Genomic DNA, 20,332 nt, shown 5'->3' on the forward strand with positions numbered 1-20,332 from the left:
GCTCATCCTTACTGAGTGAAATAACCCACAACAGTCTGAGCAGCAGCCACGATAACAGCTGTTCGAATTCTTCCGATGTTGATGAGAGGAGATCCAATGCTTCCTTTAAGAACTCCTTTAGCATAAGACACACTGGACCAACCTTTGTGAAATAAAGGAGAGAATTCCATCCCACAATGCTTTGCAGTAGCAACGTTCACAGCAATGCTTGATTATTTTCATTTATTAGTACCATGTTTTATGTAGATGATTTTGAGAACAAGAGAGTGAGCAAACCTTTGACAATAATTTTTAACTTCTTAAACAATCTTTCCTTCCATTTGTAATTACAAGCCTTTATATTATCCCCAATACAATATATATGACATAACCTTTGTGCAACAATGTGACAAGATTGCATCAGACTAAGTATCTGAAGTCCTTTTTATAGAATATATATTGAACCTCTTCAGTGCTGTAAAACCCACATCGCAGCTTAGTGCAAGTGTGGTTAAATTATCATTGCAATGTGGTTGTCCTTTCCCAACCACCTTTCCTAAACATCAGGACGTCTTCCAACGAGGAGCTGAAGAAGGATGGAGCTGAAGAAGGATAATAGGTTCGGATAAGATGATAGCAGATCTTGTTTTTGTTTTTTTTAACCATTCAACCGGCTCCCAGATGTGATATGTTTTGCTGCTCTGAGTGCTTCCTGTCTGAATGTCTTCATGTGTCCTTGCAGGTAAACAAGTCCAGCGGCTTGACATGTAGGAACAAGGGATGTAGAGATCATGCAGTTCTGTGTACTCACTTATTTCTCAGTGAAACTATAATACACCCTCTTATAAATCTTGTCCTGAAACGTGCATCATATTCGGTACTTTTGCTGAAGGTCCATTTTTATTTAATTAAAAGCTGCACATCTCCGCCTCTCAACGCCCAGTACGAATCACCTTCATTTGACATGTTGTTATGCTGATTCACACATGAGATTGAAGCTAAACAACTGCATTAGACTAAGTATCTAAAGCACTGATTTGCTTTCTCCCTGATGTCAACAATTAGAAGGCTCAACTAAATATAGAAAAGCACTCTCACATGCCATTGTTTTTATCACAAGATGTTTTTTTTCGCTGAGTGGATGCAGTCACACCGTGTAGCCTACCTAAGATCGCTATCAGAGCTGACACATGACAAAAAGTGACTTGAGTTATTCGATCCCTGAGGAAAATTAGAAAAACAACCTGTTTTAGCATCAGTATCAGCTGTAGCATACGTGAAGGTTTGTTCTGTACAGAGAAGTTTCAGCCATTTAACCCGAAGATGTCCTAAAAATTCTGGCATGGAAACATTTTGTATGTCGGTTAAAATCAGCAGCTTTCTGAAAAGAAAAACCTAAATGAGATGGCTGGCGTAAGGACTCTTTGCATGTAAAACAGCACCAGTTCTTGATCCCAGACGAACTTTGTGATGTTGAATCAGAGCACTTTTAGCTCTCTTTCACCAGGTTGAACCAGCTGGGCTGACGATAGAGCCATTTCAGAGTAAAGCCTGGTTTATAGTCGGTAACGCAAGACGCAAAGCAAGACGCAAGGAGAAACGCAAGCCCTTGCGCGGTTGCAAGCCCCCCATTGCGAGCTTGCGTGTGTCACCTCATTTTTCTAAACTTTACGCAAGAAAAGACGCAAGCCTACTACTTGAAAACGGCATACTCATCGATCTGACAGTATGCAGAGCGTTTACACACAGTGCACTTCACTCCTGCCCGAGCAGAAATCAGCCGGCCTGAAAAGCTGATTTCCCTTAAGCTATAAACTGTGTAAATATATAACTTTAGCAACATTTGAAACATTTTCAGGCAAGAAAGTAGTCGTTTAGACCGCCAAGGTGTTGAAAATCTGACAAAATACCGGCTATTTACAAGAAGAAGAAGCATGAATCCACTCGAAGAGGTCCTGGCGGTGAATTTGCTTTCATCGTAGTAGGCTTGTCATTGAAAAAACCCGCTACTCCACCTACTCTCCTGGCAGTGAATCGCCACGCAGCACACGCAAGCGCCGGCAAAGCAAAATGAAGTATAAACGTCTCGAGCCATTTACATAAACGCAAGAAGAAAGCGCAAGGGCAGTAAAAAGAAGTAACTCAGCCTTAAGCGCTCATATAGAAACCTCCTAGAACGGGTTTGCTTTTCCACAATCTGGAGCGCCAATATCAGATTCACTTTATTGTGATACTTTGAATGTTTTTGAAACCTGGACCATTTTTTTTTGTTGTTGTTGTTGTTGTATCTCACCCTTCTGCAGCTGTTTAGTTTCTGTTAAAGGAAGTTTTTTTTCTTTTCTCCCATCGCCTTATATGTAGGCTATAGGTATATGCCCAAAATTGAATCAAAGATAAGTTTCTATGCACACCTTGGCTTGTCAACTTTTTATAAATTGGCTTTGCATGTGGATCTTCATCAATTTGATTTGTTTGGATCATAATTCTATTACCGTGAATTGGATTGTAATTGGCGTGAATTAAACTGCATCTTTTCAGTGCCTTGATATGACATTTGCCGTAATTTTTTAGTTGAAACAGAATTTAAATTCATTTAAATTCTTCACGAATGAGCAGCTTCAAAGCAATATTAAGAGTTTACCCACCGCTCTGTTTTTGTTCATTTTTTAATAACATAAAGTAACAACTATTTTTTCTTGAAGCACAACCTTGACATATGTTTGAAAGTGATCACAACTCTGTAATACATCTTTTTACATAAATAAAGAATAACTAGTAGATTGCCGAGGGCCTGAATTCATCCATAGGCGTGCCGCTAATGCTGTTCAGGCTGTGGGACATTTGGTGGATCTGCTGTGTGAAAAAAAAAAAAAAAAAAAAAAAAAAAAAAAAACGGGTCTGCCGTGTGAGCCGAACTGGGATTGGCTACTGGAACAAAGTGGGAGGGATGCTCTGCTATGATTGGCTGTTGGCGAGTGCGTTCCGCAGCTACGGAAGCCGTTGCCTTTGCGCGACAAACTAGCTAGTAATAGCTTCCTGAAAATGGCCAGCTGGGGAAAGTTCGCCGGAGTCTTCAGGAATGTTTTGAGGAGCTCCCGCACTCTGAGAAGTTTTTCTGTCCGTCGTGCGGTCAGCCCTGGTATTTTGGGGTCTGCCATCGGGACTGGGGCTATCTTTTATTACCAGTATCATGCTAACAGCAAGACTTTGCCCTTTGCTGTTCATGCAGAGGAAGAAAAAGTGAGTACACACCTCGTATTCTGTCTGTACGTTTCTGTCGTCGAAATTTACACCAAAAGTATTTTACAACTACAGTTTTGCATGTTTTTCACTATTCATCTAAAGTAACGTGCTGTTACTCAAAAGTAGACATAAATATTGATGTTACAAAGAGAGTGTAAATGCTTGTCAGTTTGTGTCAAATGACGCCTCCTACTGGTCACTCACTGACAATGTTAACATAAGCTTTCCTTTATCTTCACTGTTTGCTTTTCTATATGTTTCTGTGTGCATGCTGTTAAATATTAATCTAAGATAATAAAATCTTCACCTAAATTAGTTATTTCCCATTTGATTAAGGAAAAGCAGTCCAAAAGGAAAAGCTGTTTGCTTTTAATCAGGCCAATTGAGAGCTCATGAGTATGTTGTTATTGAATGTTTTAATGTCCTTTGTGTTGTTGCAGGAAGTTACAGCTCCCGTGCAGTCAGCCAGAAAGATCCGTTTCATCCAGTTTGCCTCAGTGGTGTATGAACAAGAGCCCTACATGACCCCAAGAGACTTCCTGTACTCTGTGATGCTGGAGAACGTGGATCGTAAGCAACATTAGTTACTGTACACGCAGCGCTTGTAGTCTCCATGTGCTCACTTAATACAGTCTTATCAATGGAAATAAATATGTCACGAGTGATGATGTACAATAATAAGTGGATTTTTGGTGAAGACAAAAGTAGAATATTCAGAGATATATGGATAAAGTACAAAATTAGAAATGTGCAAATAGATTGTTTACAGTCATGTGAACCCTCTTCATACTTTCTGGGTCTTGAAATGAGGTAAAAACCTTAGAAGAACAACAAGATATGACTGTTACACGCTGTCATAATTGATTAAACAAAAACTTGTTGTTTCTCTAATTCAAAGACCTGGTAAGGACATAATGCATATTCTTCTGTATGCTTCACCCCTCAGTTAAAGTTTTAATTTAATGCACTTATGTATCGCTCATTATGTTTCAGAGAATCAAAGGGGATTCAAACCCTGCATTGATTTAGACGGGTTAAACCAACCCGGATGGGAAGATTTTGTGTTTTATGCTCTTATTTAGTTCTGAAGTTGCACATTTCTGCTGTGTTGTTGACACATCCCCTCTATTTGTTCACATGTAGGAAAGCTACAGAAGAGAATTCTAACAACAGAGGTGCGTTTCCACCCTTAATTTGTGTAAACTACTCACAGTGATCGTGACTTTAACTATTTCATTCTGAAAACATTTCCAGGATGTGAACGATATGTTGATTGCTGCCCAAAAAGCTCGGCCTGGTAGCGATCTGTTCAGAACCTTGGGGGACAGTGGTTAGTTCAGTCATCCACATTGTTTTGTTGCTTTTCATTAACAGTCAGTATGTCTGTTGCTTGGTTGAATTTTAAAGTAGAGTTGCATGAGTTTCTTTATGTGTTGCAGGTTTGATATCCTACACAGAATATCTGTTCTTGCTGACTATCCTGACCAGTAAGTTTCTTCTTCAGTTTCATTAGCCGCATTGTGAGGTATTTGGTGGCCAAAAAAAAAAATTATTGTGTCACTCCAACCAAAACTGGACTTTTAAAATGCATGTAAACATGTTAGTCTGACTGGAATTTTAGAAAGTTGAGCTTCTCGAAGCTGGACTAACACACCCAGATAACACCTTTCGGAATCGAATTGCTGCCCCATGTGAACACTCAATTAGACTCATATGGGCCATAGTTCGCTGCACCATGGTTCCATCTTTTTTCTGAAATTGTAATTGAAAATCCGCCCATTAAGACTACGTGTCACCTCAAAGTCACTTAAAGCATTTCCAAGACTGACACGCTGCTCTAATAAAACCCTGATTTTTATAGCTGTGGCGTCATCTGACAAAAATCACCATTTGAGTAACTTAAAGACGACGTCTGTGCAGTGAATTCAACTGTACATGTACAGTGATCTCTCACAGGGAACGCTGGAAGCAACAGAATGTCATTCAGTAACCTCGATTCTCCTCCCGTGCAAGTATACTGGGACGATTTATTATCGGCCCAGTCGAGCTACTCAGCCGTGCTTTATAACCACGCTGATGGCTATTATGAGTGGATTTGCCAGTGATCTCGTGGCTTAACATGGAGCTTGACAGTCTATCAGCACTAGCAAAGATTGCAGTCAGCTGAGATTCCCTGAATGATATGACTGTATTGCTGTTGCAGAGCCAGGAACAGGATTTCATATCGCCTTCAAAATGCTTGATGTCGATGGCAACGAGCATGTTGACAGAAAGGAGTTTCTTAAGGTAAGACCTGTGATGTTTCAGTGTATTAAAGACAGAAACTTATTGAATAAACATTATTCAGGTTTGTTTGTGTGCACTCACTTTTAATGCTTTCGCGAGCGCCGCCGATGTCTCCGCAGCAGTAAGTATGAACCGAGGCTCCAAGCGAAGGTGAGGGAGAGCTGCACCGCAGCCGCTCGACTCTGTTTTTCGTCTTCTGTGTGCTTGCCCGAGTCAGCCCTTCACTTTAGTGGGGTTTTTGTGTCTATTCCAACCAGACTTCTCCTCTTTGAAGCCTGGAGAAATCGCCTGTACACTCAGCTGAGATTAGGCCTCAGCTAGTTCTCTTTCCAGTAGACTGCATGCCTTGTGTCATATTTTCATGTTGCAACTTGGTGCACAAGCCTAAAGCGGGTAGCAAACAGGCAAGTAGGGAAGTGAAAGTGCATGGATTCTCCTCTGCTCCTGTCTGTTGTGTGCGATGATAACATCAAGGTCCTGTTGGATCAGTGAACTCCACTTCTACTTCTATTCGGACTCTTCATGTGATACGGTTAAATACAACCACAAAAATCCAATCTTTTGTTGATTCAACAAGTGAGAAGAAGTAGGTAGAACTTATTTTTATGCCACCAAGGCGGGAGCAGAGTTGGGAGGACGTGATGTTTGGCTCTCTTGTTTGCGAGATTACAGAAAACCCTCAGAGCCAAGTTGTGGAGCATTTTGGTAGGGATGAAGATAGTTTTTGTTAAAATGAACTAAATGAATACTACTGTTTCTGTTTTTCCAGTTCATGAAATAAAGACTTTAACAGTACTTATCAATTTCCCTTTTTTTTTTTTTTTTTTTTTTTGTTCTGCCTAAGCTCAAAAAAATCATCAGCAAGAGTAAAAGTAAACAAGCCAAGGAGACTGCAGAGGTGGGTTTCACATTCCCTTAAAACACACAATTTTTCAGTCTTTATGACCATGAAAGTTCTGCCCCCCTAACTTTAAATCTTAACAGTATCTGTTCCTGCGCTGCATTTTGACTATGATTACAGATGGAGGAGGGAAAGGGCGTGAACACATCACTAGAGGCTTACTTCTTTGGGAAGAAAGGGGACGACAAATTGCAGTACAAGGAGTTCCGCAGGTAAAGATGCTGCCTGCGTTAAACTGACGCGCTGTTCTATGATGCATCGCTTTGTGGCTGAAAGTAGTTTTCTGAACAGCAGCGTTGACGTTCAGAGCACCAACCAAAGATGGAAATCTCTTTTTTCTTTATATTTTTTCTCCAAGCAGCCAGACTGTTTGTAATCTTTTAAAGCAATAGCGCTGCCAGATTTCAATGTTTTTGGGGGATATTGGCTACTGTTTCTCTCATTTTTCAGGTCCTTTTTTTTGTTTGTTTGTTTGTTAAACCCCTTCACACTGACTTATAAATTATTCAGAGCATAAAAAAGACACATAAGTCAAGGCATGAACCGGTTTTAAGTTCAAAGTTAAAGGGCTTTATAAGCATCTGTTGAGATTTTTTTATAGTCCTTACATTTCTCAGTTCAAACAACCCGCTCTTCTTATGATTGAAGCGTCAGGCAATTGTTTTTTTTGTTTTTTTCTTTTGAGCCTCCACAAAGAAACATGGCTGTGTTGAACTTGCTTCATGGTACGCCCCTCACACCTGTTGGACATTGTTCTGGATTAGATCCTCAGACCTATACAGACACCTGCCAGCATACATTTGCTTTGACTGCACAGTCACTGAACCAATTAAAGCAACAGCCTGATGGTGTTTCCTCATCTTCCATTACAGAAGTGTAATTTGTGGTTTAGCGATGGACTCCCATGAACAACCGCATTCACATAAAAACCCCTAAAAGGCCAGCTTGTTGATGCAGTGCAGTGTTCTGCTGGGAAACGTTTAGCCCCGGCTTTCATGCGGAATTTATTTTTAAACTTACGTGGCTAAATATGCTGCAGATCAAGTGAATGCCACTTCTCCCACGGCAACAGCTCACTGTCCCACTCCACAAAAACTACTCGGACGCCGATCGCTCAACAGTTCAGGTTTCCACAGACAATACTGAAGGGAATCAAAATACAGAGAAAATTTAACTCTTCTTCAGGTGTGAAAATAAACTGCACAGCTGTACATATTTTGTAGATGGCTCAGTGTTTTTTCTACCGTCGCATGCCTCCACTTCTGCAGTCAGTAGGGGGAAATAGAGCTTTTACTGCAAGTTCCTGTATTTGTCCTCTTGCTGTTCAGGTTTATGGAGGACCTGCAGGCTGAGGTCCAGGAGATGGAGTTCCTGCAGTTTTCCAAAGGTATGGACACCATGAGAAGGGAAGACTTTGCTGAGTGGTTGCTACACTACACCAACGAAGAAGACAACGAGGTCTATTGGGAAAACATGAGGAAGAAGATCCCTGCTGGCCAGGTACAAAGACATCCACGTCTCATGTTAGTATAGAGATTTAATGTGGCCTGGACATGATCTGCCATGTTTTCCCTCCTAGAGCATCACGTTTGAGGAGTTCAAATCTTTCTGCCTGTTCACCAACAACCTGGAGGATTTTGCCTTTTCAATGAAGATGGTCTCTGGGGCCAACCGTCCTGTGGGAATGGGTAACGCCTCCCCGTCGGTCAGAACCGAGTAGATTTCTCCTGACAATGTACACGCTAGATGACCGCACTTGTCGTTCTTGTAATTGCAGCCCAGTTCAGGCGAGCTGTGAAGATCGCCACGGGCCATGACCTGTCAGAGAGCGTGCTGGACACTGTGTTCAAACTCTTTGACATGGATGGAGACAACTGCCTGAGCCATAAGGAGTTCATGGGAGTGATGACAGACAGAGTGCTGCGTGGCCTCAAGGTAAGATTAAAATATGTGTGCATCTAATCATAAGCTTTGCACTGTGCTGTAATGAAATGGAGGCTGAAAAAAGAGAAGGCAGGCAGCAGATCTGAGAGGATACGCATAGAATTTTACCTTTTTGTTCCTCTGCCTTTGTCCTGACTTCAGGTGCAGCCTCACAACAGCGTCCTTGGCTACTGGAAGTGTGTGAAGCGAGAGACGCTGAAGGGAGCTCAGGAAGCCCTGGGACACACCGGCAGCCCCATCTGAACCACGATCGTGTCCTTTAACACATCTGGCAGATATTTTACATTTCATATATTTATCATATACGTGGTGTGAATTATACAAGTATACACATGAAAAGATCAATAGGATATATACCACTGTTTTGTGTGCATGTTTACATGTCAACAAATGTGTGGTTTAAAATTAAGATCTGTGGGTTTGGTTGTGGTTTTTATATTGTTTGGCAGTTTGAATGGAATGGCCGATCACCTTTGCACTGTACTCTTCTTCACAAGCACTTACAGATTCAAGTTGCAGTCAGTTTTTTTTCCAGAAAGCAGATTAAAAACTCCCAGCTGTGGAACATTGAAATGGATTTCTGAGTGCACATTATCAGGTTCTGAGCCTGCTTTTTGCCCCGATTCTTTACGCATCGACAGGCAACACCAAAGTTTCCTGATCACATTAGTAACATGGCCGGCAGCATGCAGACGCTTTAAAAAAAAAAAGAAGTATTTTGGGGTATTCTGGCTGTTGTTCCACTTCCTAAACACACTTTTGCTTCTCAGAAGTCAGATCTGCTCCAATCTTTTCTCTGGCTCTGTAATCAGGTCATTTAAGTGCATGTAACCACCGTCAGTTGCTCAGTTTACATAAATGTTTAACTCTGGTTTAAGGGATACTCGCCAGTTGACGCGTTCGCTGGGCTGGCGTGGTGATTGCTGTTTTTTTTTTTTTTTTCATGCGCTTATCAAAATATTTATCAAATAAAGTTTTGAAAAGCACATCAGAGACTCCTGTCGGTAACAAAAGAGTACGCGGACTACAACTATGTTTTCATTTATTATAGAATTGACCTGTTAAGATCACATACGTATGTGGGGTTAACCATTAAAGATTGTGGCGCTAATTATCATACCATACATATAATTCAAAAAGTAAATAGACAAAAACAAGCTTACGTCTGTGATACGTGGACTAATTAGTGACCGATGACATGGTTGTCAGTGAATACAGCATACACAGCTACAATACAATAAAATTACACTGAGCATGAAGCCATCTTTGGTCTTCTTATCACTATAAACAAATACATAGAAATTTGTATTGTATCAAAAATAGAAATTACATAGCCATGTTGAAAGTAAATTCACATTATTGACATGAAACACGAGGAGAATACCTAAGAGACGTACTGTGGGGTTACATTTTTTTTTTAATAGTTTCTTTTTGCCAACTCCTCAGCATTAAGGACCAAATGGTTTCTCTGTTTTCTGAACATTCGTTTTTCCACAAGAGTTGCATGACTTGTCTGGCTGTCAATCAGTGTCGCTGTCCTGCATCATACGGAACAAAACGCTTTTATAACATTTATACCGAAAAAGAAAATGGAAATAAATGACAAATTAAGATTGTCAAACAAACAAGCGTGTGCTTTCAATCCCGGGGTGTTTTTTTTTTTTTTCTCTCTTTCTTAAAAATGAGGCCTCTGCCACACCGGACAGAGAAAAGAGGGCGAGGTTTGGTCGGGGCCGGGCCGAGCGCAGACGCACAGGTGAGTCCCTCTCCGAGCGGGCGAGTCTTCAGTAACCAGTCTTTGTGTCGTGGTCCTCCCAGGGGGGTTCAGAGATACTCTGCTCTTGGAGGCACACATGATAAAAATGCAGCCAAAGTGGACCTCTGTTTGAGATAATAGGGAAGTGCTTTCAAAGTGTTTGATCCACTGTGGAGAGAAGAAAAACACGAATGAACCTGTGAAACTGACAATGGACTGCTTTGTTTTACATTCGACCATAGATACTCTGAGCAAACACCACCGATCGCTCAGCCCGACGGGGCAACTTCCGATTGTTCCCTCAACATAAAACCAGAGTCAAAATGATCCAACTTGGACGACACGAGAAACCAGGAGTCCTGCAACAAATGGTCTGAAGCCCGTATCGCCCCGATCTGAATGCCGTACAGTCCTTTTAAACCAAAGAAGCTCGAGAGCTGGTTCAGAGCTGGTGCTAAAGCCGTTTGACTTTCTGTCCACAACTTTGTTGATGCTTTTTTTCTGCTTGTATTTCTGGCATTCGTTTCCATTCACTTACCTCTGCTTTTACAGATATTTTGCAGATGTTTACACTCTGATGTAAATTTCCAATTCAATTCTGGCTAATCGGAGCTAACAAACAGTGATTTCCTGAGTTATTTTGGAGAGAAAAAGACTTGTTTAAATAAATCAAAAAAATGAATCCATATTCACATTTAAAAGGGGAAATAATGAATGTCTTGAATTTCTACCCCCTCCAACTTTGATTCTGGCCTTTCCTTTTTAGAAGATGATTTCATTTCTGTGTTCATTTATTCTTGCTGAAGCAGCGGTTTAGATTGACCTTTTACTCTTTAAATTTACTCTCTTCTTGTCAGATTTGACCACTCTTCTACCTCTAAAATCAGCAGCATCAACCGGGGCAGCAACTACAGATACTTACTCTAGTTGACTGATTTATTGCTTATATTTTTCAGTGAGCCTGTATATCTAAGAGTATTTAGCATGACACTCATCACTGTCTCAGTATTTGTTATTGTACAGCATGGAGGCTAACGCCAACTCCTACGAATAAAACAGATGTTAATCAACCAAACACACTCTGTTCTACGACTCTATAACATCAAGCATTTGCCCATAAAAGGATTGATGTTTTGCTTTTAAGCTCATTTGTGTAACTGTGAAGGAAAAATGTTAAGTTGTTGAGATACATACACACACACACACACACACACACGTTTCCTCCTCATCTTACCATTCACCACAGCAGGATGGAGACGTCAAGGATCACTCTCCTTCTTTACTGTCACATCTCCATCTCCAGCCAGGATGGTTGAGATCTCTCCCTGCATGAAGGCCCAAGGCACGGTGGATCCTGCCAGGGGGCAGCGCTCTCCGCTGGGGCAGTACACCTCCCCTCCTTGACCCTGGCTGCGAATAAATCCTCGCGTACAGGGGAAACAGAACTTGTGGTGTGGGACAGAGGGACACTGGACAAAGTGCGTGTCCTCCAGACGCTCTCTGCAGAGGGTGCAGCAGAGCAGGGTGCCCTGCGCGCTGCTCGTAGACTCTCCCGCGTTGGTGTTGCTGCTCTGCCCCACCGCACTCAAACCCTGCCCCATGGCAGCCTGGGAGACTGAGGTGGAGGCAGTAGATGGGCTGCTGCTGGTGGAGCGCCCAGCTGCAGACGAGTGGGCTTGGGACATGCTGGGGCTGTCTCTGGCCATCTGACTAGAGCTCAGGCTTTCTGCAACTCCCATTAGTGCCGAGATGGGCGAGGGCTGGCTGTGTAGACGTGGTGGACCCTCTTGGGGGGCTGCCATGCCAGGAAGGGGTTCGATGCTTGTATAAGGACCTCGAGGCCAGGGTTCTCTTGTTAGGTGATCAGGCCTCCCCTCACTCTCTCCATTCTCTGAGCCCGGAGAAGCCTTGCGACGCCTGGTGGTGCCCTTTGCTGGCCCGGGGCGTCCAGCAGCTGCCAGAGGCAGCACCGCATCTGGCAGTGGCAGAACCTCTGGGATTGGGGGCTCTTTAAACATCCTCACACCATCATTCAGCAGCTCAGATAGCCCACGCCAGTCTCCTGTGCCTTGCCTCTTCTCATATTCCACATAGCGCAGCCCAGAGTTCACTGCTTTACCTGCATCTTTGGCCGAATCGCGGAACATCTGCCTGACCAAGTCTGGGATTCCTGAGAAGATTATTCCAGAGCCGGCAGGATACTCCACGAACACCTTCAGCTCGAACTCTGGGGTTGCGTTGGCATCGAAGGCCAGCACGCGGCCCATCAGATTATGGTCTTTCCTGAAGCGCACATTAAAGGGGATGCAGCTGCTGAGAGCTATGAGCACATCCCGGACTGCTTTGGGACGGTTTGGCCAACCCTCCACCCTGCAGCGAGACACTTCACTAAGTTCAGCCATCATTTCATTGTTCCTCCACACAGCTGGATCTATACCCACAAGAGCAGAGGTGCTAGCTCCCACACCAAGAGACACAGCCTGTCTTCTGCCCACATCACCCATTATGGTGCCAGCTGAGACTGCAATAGGTGTGGCCCCAGCTCTGGAGCCTGATAAAGGGGTTAAAAGCCCGTGAGGGGCAGCTACTAGCCCCTGAGCTATCAAGGCATGGGATATGGTGCCATGGAGGCTGGGGACTGCACCAGCTACAATCCGGCGGGTGTTCGGGCTCTGACGGCTACCCTCTGACAAGGCCACATCTTCAGGTCTGTGCAGCCCGTTAGGGAGGCGAGAAGACACCCCATACTCACCCCTCCCCCTGTCGACACGCTCACCATGCTGCCGCCCCGCTTCAACGGGCCCAACCGAGCTCGGTTTGACCTGCTGTGGACCCGGAGACCTGCCGTCTAAAACTCCGTGTGTGCTCTTTAGCTGCCTGGCAGTTTCAATGAGGAGCTCGATGCGGTCTGCACCGTCGTAGTTGACACATCCCCGGCACACCGCTTCGCTAAACTCCCAAAGCATGGCCCACGGCATCTTGGGCAGATCGCAGAGGTAGCACCATTGCCGTCTAGAGGAAGACTGCGAGGCGGAGGACATGTTGTTTACAGGCCCTCGACCAAACTTTCTTCAGAGGCCTACACGTTACGGTCCGCGTTTTTCAACAATTATTCAGTCCTCAGATTCCACGAACCACATTCCGCGGATGACCTGAGAGAAACTAAATAAAAACTATGCTTTTAACTTTAATATTGGCGACAGTACGTAAAACTTAGCAACGTCTTCGTTCTCGATTTGTTCGCTTCGGTCTGGGTGGAAGGAAGTAAAATGTTATAAGACACCGGAAACACCTACGCGACACACGCCCGGTGCATTGTGGGAATTGCAGTTTCAGTATTACGACGCTCTCGTGGCGTTTTTTTTTTTTTTTTTTTTTTTAGTCGGGTTGTAAATTGTAGTAAACTGAACGTGGGCATAGGCAATGTTTCTCAATTCCGGTCCTCGGGACCCACTGCCCTGCATGTTTTCGATGTTTCCCTCCTCCACCACACCTGATACAAACGATCAGCAAGTCATCGAGCTCTGCAGTTGCGTTATAAGGGGCCATTCATTTGTGTTGGAGCAGGAAACATAAAACATGCAGGCCAGTGGGTCCCGAGGACCGGAATTGAGAAACATTGTAGCTTATGTGGCTCAACGGCTGATTTCATCTGGCCCAAACAGCCAGTACGACAGAGCAAATATCGATGGTGTAGATATTTGTGAGACGATAACGCATATTTTAACAGATTTCGCGGTCATGCACGTTGGCTGTTTAGAATGCGATCAATATAATGATGCCATAATGACGATCGTGTATGGACTATAATTTATCTGCGTTTATGTGTTTGATTACCTACTGTATGTCCATTATCATTGATAGATGGTGATTTTTATGTGGCTTATATTTAGGCTTATAAAAACATTTGGATACTGGATATTTGTTTTTGGTCTCAAAATGACTTTTTATCACTCAGCAGAGTTATATTTGCAAGATTTGATCGTTATATCCCTACCTGACAGCGTAGCCTACCTTTTGCGATGGATACTCCTACAGGAGGCTATTTGGTGTTGCTAATGTTTTATAATAGATACATCTGTCTATTTTTGGAGTTCATAATTTGCACAGAATGTATTCTACACTCGCTTATGATCGCACGAGATCGGGCGTGTTCAGGGTGGTATGGCCGTAAGCCATGATCAAAAAGGACGCCCCCTGGTGTTCACTGGCCTTAACTTTTATTTAAAGAAATGTCATGCGTGCATGAGGCCTGGATGATTGAAATCCACTTGGCTGCTGAATGTTGTTTGCATTATTTGCATAGTTTGAGTTGATGTAGACTGATGAGATTATGATATTACTATGTTAATGTTGTGTTTTCCCATGCAAATTAGGTGTTACATCATTAATTATGTGCTAATTTCCATACATTTCAGATGTAGAAATCTGAAAATGTGATAAAGTCAGGTTAAAGATTGTTGCTATAAAATATATTGTTTGTAAGGAACAAACCAGGGAAGTTTCATGTAGATATTTGATACTTAAATTTTCTATCCTATTTACCTATAATACATTGCCTATGTTATTAGGCTTATGCCTACGTTCTTGTGGTAATTAGGAGTCTTCAAACCCATTTTTGAGCCTGGCATACAGCAGATTTGAGTTCAGTAACCTTGAATACTCCTTCAAATGTTGTATAGTCCATTTTCTGAAATCCTGCCTATTGGGGGAAAGTGAAAACTTGTAGTAACATATTTGTTTCAGCAATAGAGAAACACCAGCCAATAAGTGTACAAACAATTAATTTTATTAATGGCAGTAACATGTTGCATAGAGTCAGATAAAGCACCAGATGTTTTTCTGCTCACAATATAAACAAAATTACATATATATTCTCATCCAACAAATGTGCTATAGTGCAAGAAAATATTATCATATGTATTATTATTATATTACATTCTATTCTATTGAAAGGCAATCATTTCCTCGTCTAAACATCTGGCGTACAACTCTTGGTTGCCACTCCTGACAGACTGGACTAAGAGCATCATGTCGTCCTTGTTGTAGGCCAGCATAGCACCTGCCAAGGCACTCATGAAGGCCCCATACTTGGAATGGCTCTGTTTGCAGTATCACAGCGGTGCTGCCGGTGGTACACAGCACCCTTCTGCACCCAGTGTTTGAACAGAGTCTCCAGGAAGGATGAACCGCTGTCACTGAAATGATATCAAGATTTCATACAGCATGTGTTCCTTGTAAAAAGATGTGATTTAATGTTAACTGTTTAATCTATCAGTTGAATTGTTGATTTCATTATCAGTTATTTGGAATTATTCTTAAACTTACGGGCAACAGTTGTTGTCTGCATATATGACCTTTGGTGCAGGAGCGTTTGCACGTTGGAACCGGGCAATCAGACCGCTCGCCATACGCCTGCAGCACCCCTCAGATCAGCTGCCACCACCACCGTCGTCAAGAACTGGCCCCATTCGTTCAGAACACTGGTGACATGCTGCATGGTGCCCGGGCCATCACCATATATCTTCTTGAGGACCTAAAAAGCAGAACATTCATATTACAGTGTTTCTTAATTATTTGTCCTGTCTTTCCTACATCATGTCTGTGAATTACAAAGTATTCTCACTCAACACTCAGAATCCAGATCAAAGTGATATTTTATACATACTTTTTTTGTACCATCAATGCAGAGGATTTTTCCAGTCACATTTTCCCATCAGATTTCTTGGCAGCAGCCTCTGCCACCCAGGGTCTACTGCTCTGCTGGGGGCATTTGCCACAGTCTTAGCTGCGTCTGAACACAGCAGCTTGGCCTCTCCCTGCCTATACAGAGGAATGTGTGGATACAGGTGCTGCTTCAGGTCGGAGTTCAACTGTTACAGAGAAGGCGGTGTGAGATATGACCTAGCGAGCACCTCCAATGCAATGTTGACTTTCCTTCCAGATCCATTCATAAGCATTCAGGCGTCGGATGTGGTCACCAAAAGACGTTTGGTCAGGCAGGCCAACGACTCACAGGTGAGGAAGAGGTAAATGAAGTAAAAAGTAAATGTAAACATGAAACCTGCTCACAATCGCAGTAAATGACTGTGAACTCACCATGTCCACCAGGGTCAGCAGGCCTGACAGGCGTGTCATAAATAGCACGATGAGCATTAAAGGGATAGTTCGCCTCTTTTAACATGAAGCTGTATGACATCCCATTTTAGCAACATCATTTATGAACATTGACTTACCCCCTGCTGCGTCCTGTGAGCCGAGTTCCAGCCTCGTTTTGGCATTGACAAGGTAGTCCGGCTAGTTGGCTGGGGCTTAAAAAATAAAGCGTTTTGCTTCTCAAAACAACATGTGTTCAAAAGAGTAATACATTTGCATCACAAAATCGTTAGCCAGAAAAAGTCAGACCTCACAATTGTTTGGCGCTATTTCTCTCTACCTTCGTATCACTACGGGCTGTGTAAACCGTGCAGACCGAGCAGTCCCCTGCTTCCGAGCAGTAAACACCGTAACAGGTGCGGCTATCGCTAGGTGGCTGAACGCATTGATATGAAGGGAGGCAAAAATAGCGCCAAGCGATTGTGAGGTCTGACCACTGCCGTCCCAGAGTCACCCCCCTAATGCCAGCCATCACTGCTCCTCACACCACAACAACCATCTTTTACAGCCACAAGCTACCTCAGCCTCTCACCAACTGCACACCAGTCACAGCGGGGTGGGGATACAAACCCTGGTTCGGGTAGGGGGAGAAATAAAAGAGGTAAGATGAGTAGGAATGGGATTCAAACCCTGGTTCGGGTAGGGGGTAATGAAAATATAGAGGGTGTCAGAGGTGGAGGCAGGACAAGACACACTAGCAGATTCAGCAGACAAACTCACCTAAACCATCCTACAGTCACTAAGAATGCCAGCAAAAACAAAGCCATACAACTTCCTCTCACCAACTGCACACCAGTCACAGCGGGGTGGGGATGCAAACCCTGGTTCGGGTAGGGGGAGAAATAAAAGAGGTAAGATAAGCGGGAATGGGATTCAAACCCTGGTTCGGGTAGGGGGTAATGAAAGTATAGAGGGTGCCATTGGTGGAGGCAGGACAAGACACACTAGCAGACACACTAGCATATTCAACAGACAAACTCACCTAAACAGTCCTATAATCAGCAAAAATGCCAGCAAAAACTAAGCCATACAACTTACTCAAAGCCAACTCACCCAAAATGGCCACCTGATTTCAAAAGGATCACATGGGCCAAACCCTCCACTTAAATATCCTGAATTTCTTCTTTGCTTCTTCCAAGAGTCTGTTTACCCTAAGTGCTCCCCCTGCTGGGCCCCCAACTGCTATTGCTTCTTCTTATCCAAATCCACTGACTGGATTTTACTGCTTTATCTGACAGCTCTTTCACTATTTTCCTCACATTCTGTCCACTTACACCAAGCTCCCTCAACAATGAGACAACAGACTTTGCAACAAATCCTCTACATCCTACTTCCACTGGACATATCCTAACTGGAAGTAGGATGTAGAGGATTTGTTGCAAAGTCTGTTGTCAGATGAGATATGCCGGAGGAGATGGAAGAGACTCAGGGAGGGTCGAGGAAGAGAGGACCGCAGAGTACACGCAGGATGAGATGAGGGAGCAGCAGGTGAGGACCAGGAAGTAGCAGTAGCACCAGGAGCAGCATCAGGAGCAGCAGCAGCAGCATCAGCAGCAGCATCAGGAGCAGCAGCAGCAAAGTGACGTGAGAGGTTGGTTTTCAATGAAGACACCCACAGCAAGGGAAACATATGAGAAATAGTGTCACATAGATGAATAACCCTTTTTTTTCTTTTTAAATGTCACTAGGTTGTGGTTAGGGGAAAATCAAAGTCTAGATACTATAATGGCTAACTTTATGATGTATTAATATGGATGCATTTATAAATTGGTTGGTGAGTTCAAATCTATCAAAAATATATTTGTTTTATTGTTACTAACAGACATCCCTGATCAGTCCTCCGATGCCAGTGACACCGAGGCATCTGCTGCTGCTGCTCCTGCTCCTGCTCCATCGACGTCAAGAGCAGTCACAGGTAAGCACATGACAAATTAGATTACATTTTTTAAATGGTAAGAGTATGAGTTATGCAATTATGTTTTCACTACAACAACTACTTTATTTGTTGCCTTTTCATGTTTGATCCATAACTTTGTGTCTTTGCCTGATTTCATCATTTTCAGTCAGAAATAATGTCATGTCAAACTGTCATTATTAAAAAAAAAATCTGATCTAATTGAATCACCCTATATTTCAATTTTCATACAGCACCAAAGATAAATGACAGGCAGGGTGAAATTGAAGCGCTTCTGCTGGAGGCCCTCAGAAGACCAGCATTACCACCCACACCACCCCCATCGGAGGATGAACTCTTCCCTAACCCTAACCTATTTAGTAGTCATTTGTTATTATGTTTGTATGTTAGCAGTGGTTTTATGTTATTATGTAATATTATTGTGTTGTAATGCACTGTAGACATGCCCAATTAAAGATGTTACAACACAATAATACTGTAAAATAAAAACAGACACAAATGTTCTCTGTGGTATAAATATGGATTAATGACACAGACACAGGTATATATTTATTTTGGTGCTCATATTAAAGAATATTTGCCCTGCAGTAATGTGTGGGTTACTAATTTTGAATTTTAGCCGAATGAATAAATAGGCAGCAGGTCTGTGGGCTGTCTGTGGCAGTAGCACGACGAGGACGTCAGTAACACCCACTTTACGACAAAAAAATCAAAATTACAGCAACCCGGATTTTTTTAAGTAAGCGACGCACCTCCACGTTATCAGTGCTAATGTACAGTAATTAATAAATTATAAACAGCATAGTTTGTGCCTGTATAAGCTTGCCCATAGGAAACCGTTTCATGGCCGAATATCTCAAGAGAGCAGCCAGACGCCTCTCGAATATCTTCGGAACAGCTCCAAATTACCAACAACAAGCAGGGGTGAGTAGAACATCATGTTATAATGTGAAATCAAGGGCCCAATGTCAAAAAACCGGTCTTATCCTTTAAAGGGTTTTTTCCTGGAGTTTTTCCTCAGTTGATGTGAGTCAGTGTGCTTTTCTTTCTCAACAGGAACATTTCTATGATCACCAGAGTGGTTCCGGCAACCGAGTGTGGAGGTTGAAAACTGTTCAGCGGAACTCTCAACCTAGCATCCGTTCAGATGAGAAGCAGCTGACTGGTGATGAATGCAGGGAAGCCAGGTGACAAACAACATCACCAATCATTGGCCAGTGTCACTAACTCACCAGAACTCCGGCTCAATTCTCCTCTCATAACAAACTGATTTCCCTCTGATGGATGATATTTCTCCTGATCCTTACTCTTTCCTGGGGTCTTGTACACCATTTGGCTCATTATTCTAAGTCTATGGTCTGTCATGTGCTTGTACATTTAGATTTTCCACCTCCTCAGTCTCAAATTTCTTGTGTGGATCCATATATTTTAATTTATCTGGACTGTTGCTTGTTTTTAAATTAATTTAAATTATTCTATTTGTTTCTCTTTATATTCTTTTATGTATTTTTAATGCTTCTTCCACTCCCTGCTGCAATGATTTTATTTTATGTAAAGCACTTTGAATTGTTTTGTACATGAAATGTGCTATACAAATAAATTTGATTTGATTTTGATATTTCTTATTATCGAAGGAGTCCTTGTCCTTGCCTGGCAGCTCTACTTTTTGCTATGTCTCTGCTGAGTTCTGCATCTTTTTAAATGAGTCAAAAACTCTGATACAGTTCTAGATGTTGTTGCAGTGCAGATAAAGACATATATTTATTCAAAAACCTAGTTGTGTTACATGTTCTTAGTCACAGTGAGTGGTCGCCGGCAGCTGTATGAAGGAATAACAGATTGTCCGTTGGATCTTTAAGAGTTTACATGGTAGTTACTGCTGAACCCCTCACCTCTGATCTCAGAAATGGGGTGTCGGAACTCAAAGTCTCATCTTTGTGGAGCTTAAAGGGATAGTTCGCCTCTTTTGACATGAAGCTGTATGACATCCTATATTAGCAATATCATTTATGAATATTTTCTTACCCCCTGCTGCGTCCTGTGAGCCGAGTTCCGGCCTCGTTTTGGCGTTGACGAAGGTAGTCCGGCTAGTTGGCTGGGGTTTAAAAAATAAAGCGTTTTGCTTCTGAAAACAATATGCGATCAAAAGAGG

At 42.8% G+C, this 20,332-nt stretch overlaps 2 protein-coding genes and 1 long non-coding RNA gene across 5 annotated transcripts; 1 reads left to right on the forward strand and 2 right to left on the reverse strand.

Moving 5' to 3' along the window:
* Positions 1-2,976: 2,976 nt before the first annotated feature.
* Positions 2,977-9,341, forward strand: micu2 (mitochondrial calcium uptake 2). Of its 2 annotated transcripts, XM_075486508.1 has the most exons (12): positions 2,977-3,219; positions 3,663-3,792; positions 4,366-4,397; positions 4,477-4,552; positions 4,662-4,709; positions 5,426-5,508; positions 6,353-6,406; positions 6,530-6,621; positions 7,738-7,909; positions 7,989-8,097; positions 8,187-8,344; positions 8,495-9,341. In XM_075486508.1, the coding sequence occupies exons 1-12, from the start codon at positions 3,022-3,024 to the stop codon at positions 8,594-8,596; spliced, it is 1,254 nt and encodes a 417-aa protein (XP_075342623.1). In that variant the 5' UTR covers positions 2,977-3,021; the 3' UTR covers positions 8,597-9,341. The 2 variants fall into 2 exon arrangements, with proteins under 2 accessions (XP_075342623.1, XP_075342624.1); XM_075486509.1 differs by lacking the exons at positions 4,366-4,397; positions 4,477-4,552.
* Positions 9,342-9,378: 37 nt separating this feature from the next.
* Positions 9,379-13,475, reverse strand: LOC142401208 (interferon regulatory factor 2-binding protein 1-like). Its single transcript, XM_075486507.1, has 2 exons — positions 11,344-13,475; positions 9,379-10,277 (listed from the first exon to the last, which is right to left on the reverse strand). Exon 1 carries the CDS (start codon positions 13,148-13,150, stop codon positions 11,369-11,371), a length of 1,782 nt encoding a protein of 593 aa, XP_075342622.1. The 5' UTR covers positions 13,151-13,475; the 3' UTR covers positions 9,379-10,277; positions 11,344-11,368.
* A 1,412-nt stretch (positions 13,476-14,887) lies between these two features.
* On the reverse strand, positions 14,888-17,580 carry LOC142401754 (uncharacterized). Of its 2 annotated transcripts, XR_012773197.1 has the most exons (4): positions 16,025-17,580; positions 15,778-15,932; positions 15,438-15,645; positions 14,888-15,307 (listed from the first exon to the last, which is right to left on the reverse strand). It is a non-coding gene; the product is annotated as an uncharacterized LOC142401754 (long non-coding RNA). The 2 variants fall into 2 exon arrangements; XR_012773196.1 differs by having other exon boundaries at positions 15,778-17,580.
* Between the last annotated feature and the right edge of the window lie 2,752 nt (positions 17,581-20,332).

Source organism: Odontesthes bonariensis, chromosome 16, assembly GCF_027942865.1.
Source record: "Odontesthes bonariensis isolate fOdoBon6 chromosome 16, fOdoBon6.hap1, whole genome shotgun sequence".
Classification (NCBI taxonomy): Eukaryota; Metazoa; Chordata; class Actinopteri; order Atheriniformes; family Atherinopsidae; genus Odontesthes; species Odontesthes bonariensis.

Bases quoted from the DNA above. Each gene is read 5' to 3' on its own strand.
- micu2 (XM_075486508.1), top strand. From the start codon at position 3,022: ATGGCCAGCTGGGGAAAGTTCGCCGGAGTCTTCAGGAATGTTTTGAGG. The intron at 6,407-6,529 runs GTGGGTTTCACA...CTATGATTACAG, and splicing joins AAGCCAAGGAGACTGCAGAG to ATGGAGGAGGGAAAGGGCGT. The intron at 8,098-8,186 runs GTAACGCCTCCC...TTGTAATTGCAG, and splicing joins CAACCGTCCTGTGGGAATGG to CCCAGTTCAGGCGAGCTGTG.
- LOC142401208 (XM_075486507.1), bottom strand. From the start codon at position 13,150: ATGTCCTCCGCCTCGCAGTCTTCCTCTAGACGGCAATGGTGCTACCTC.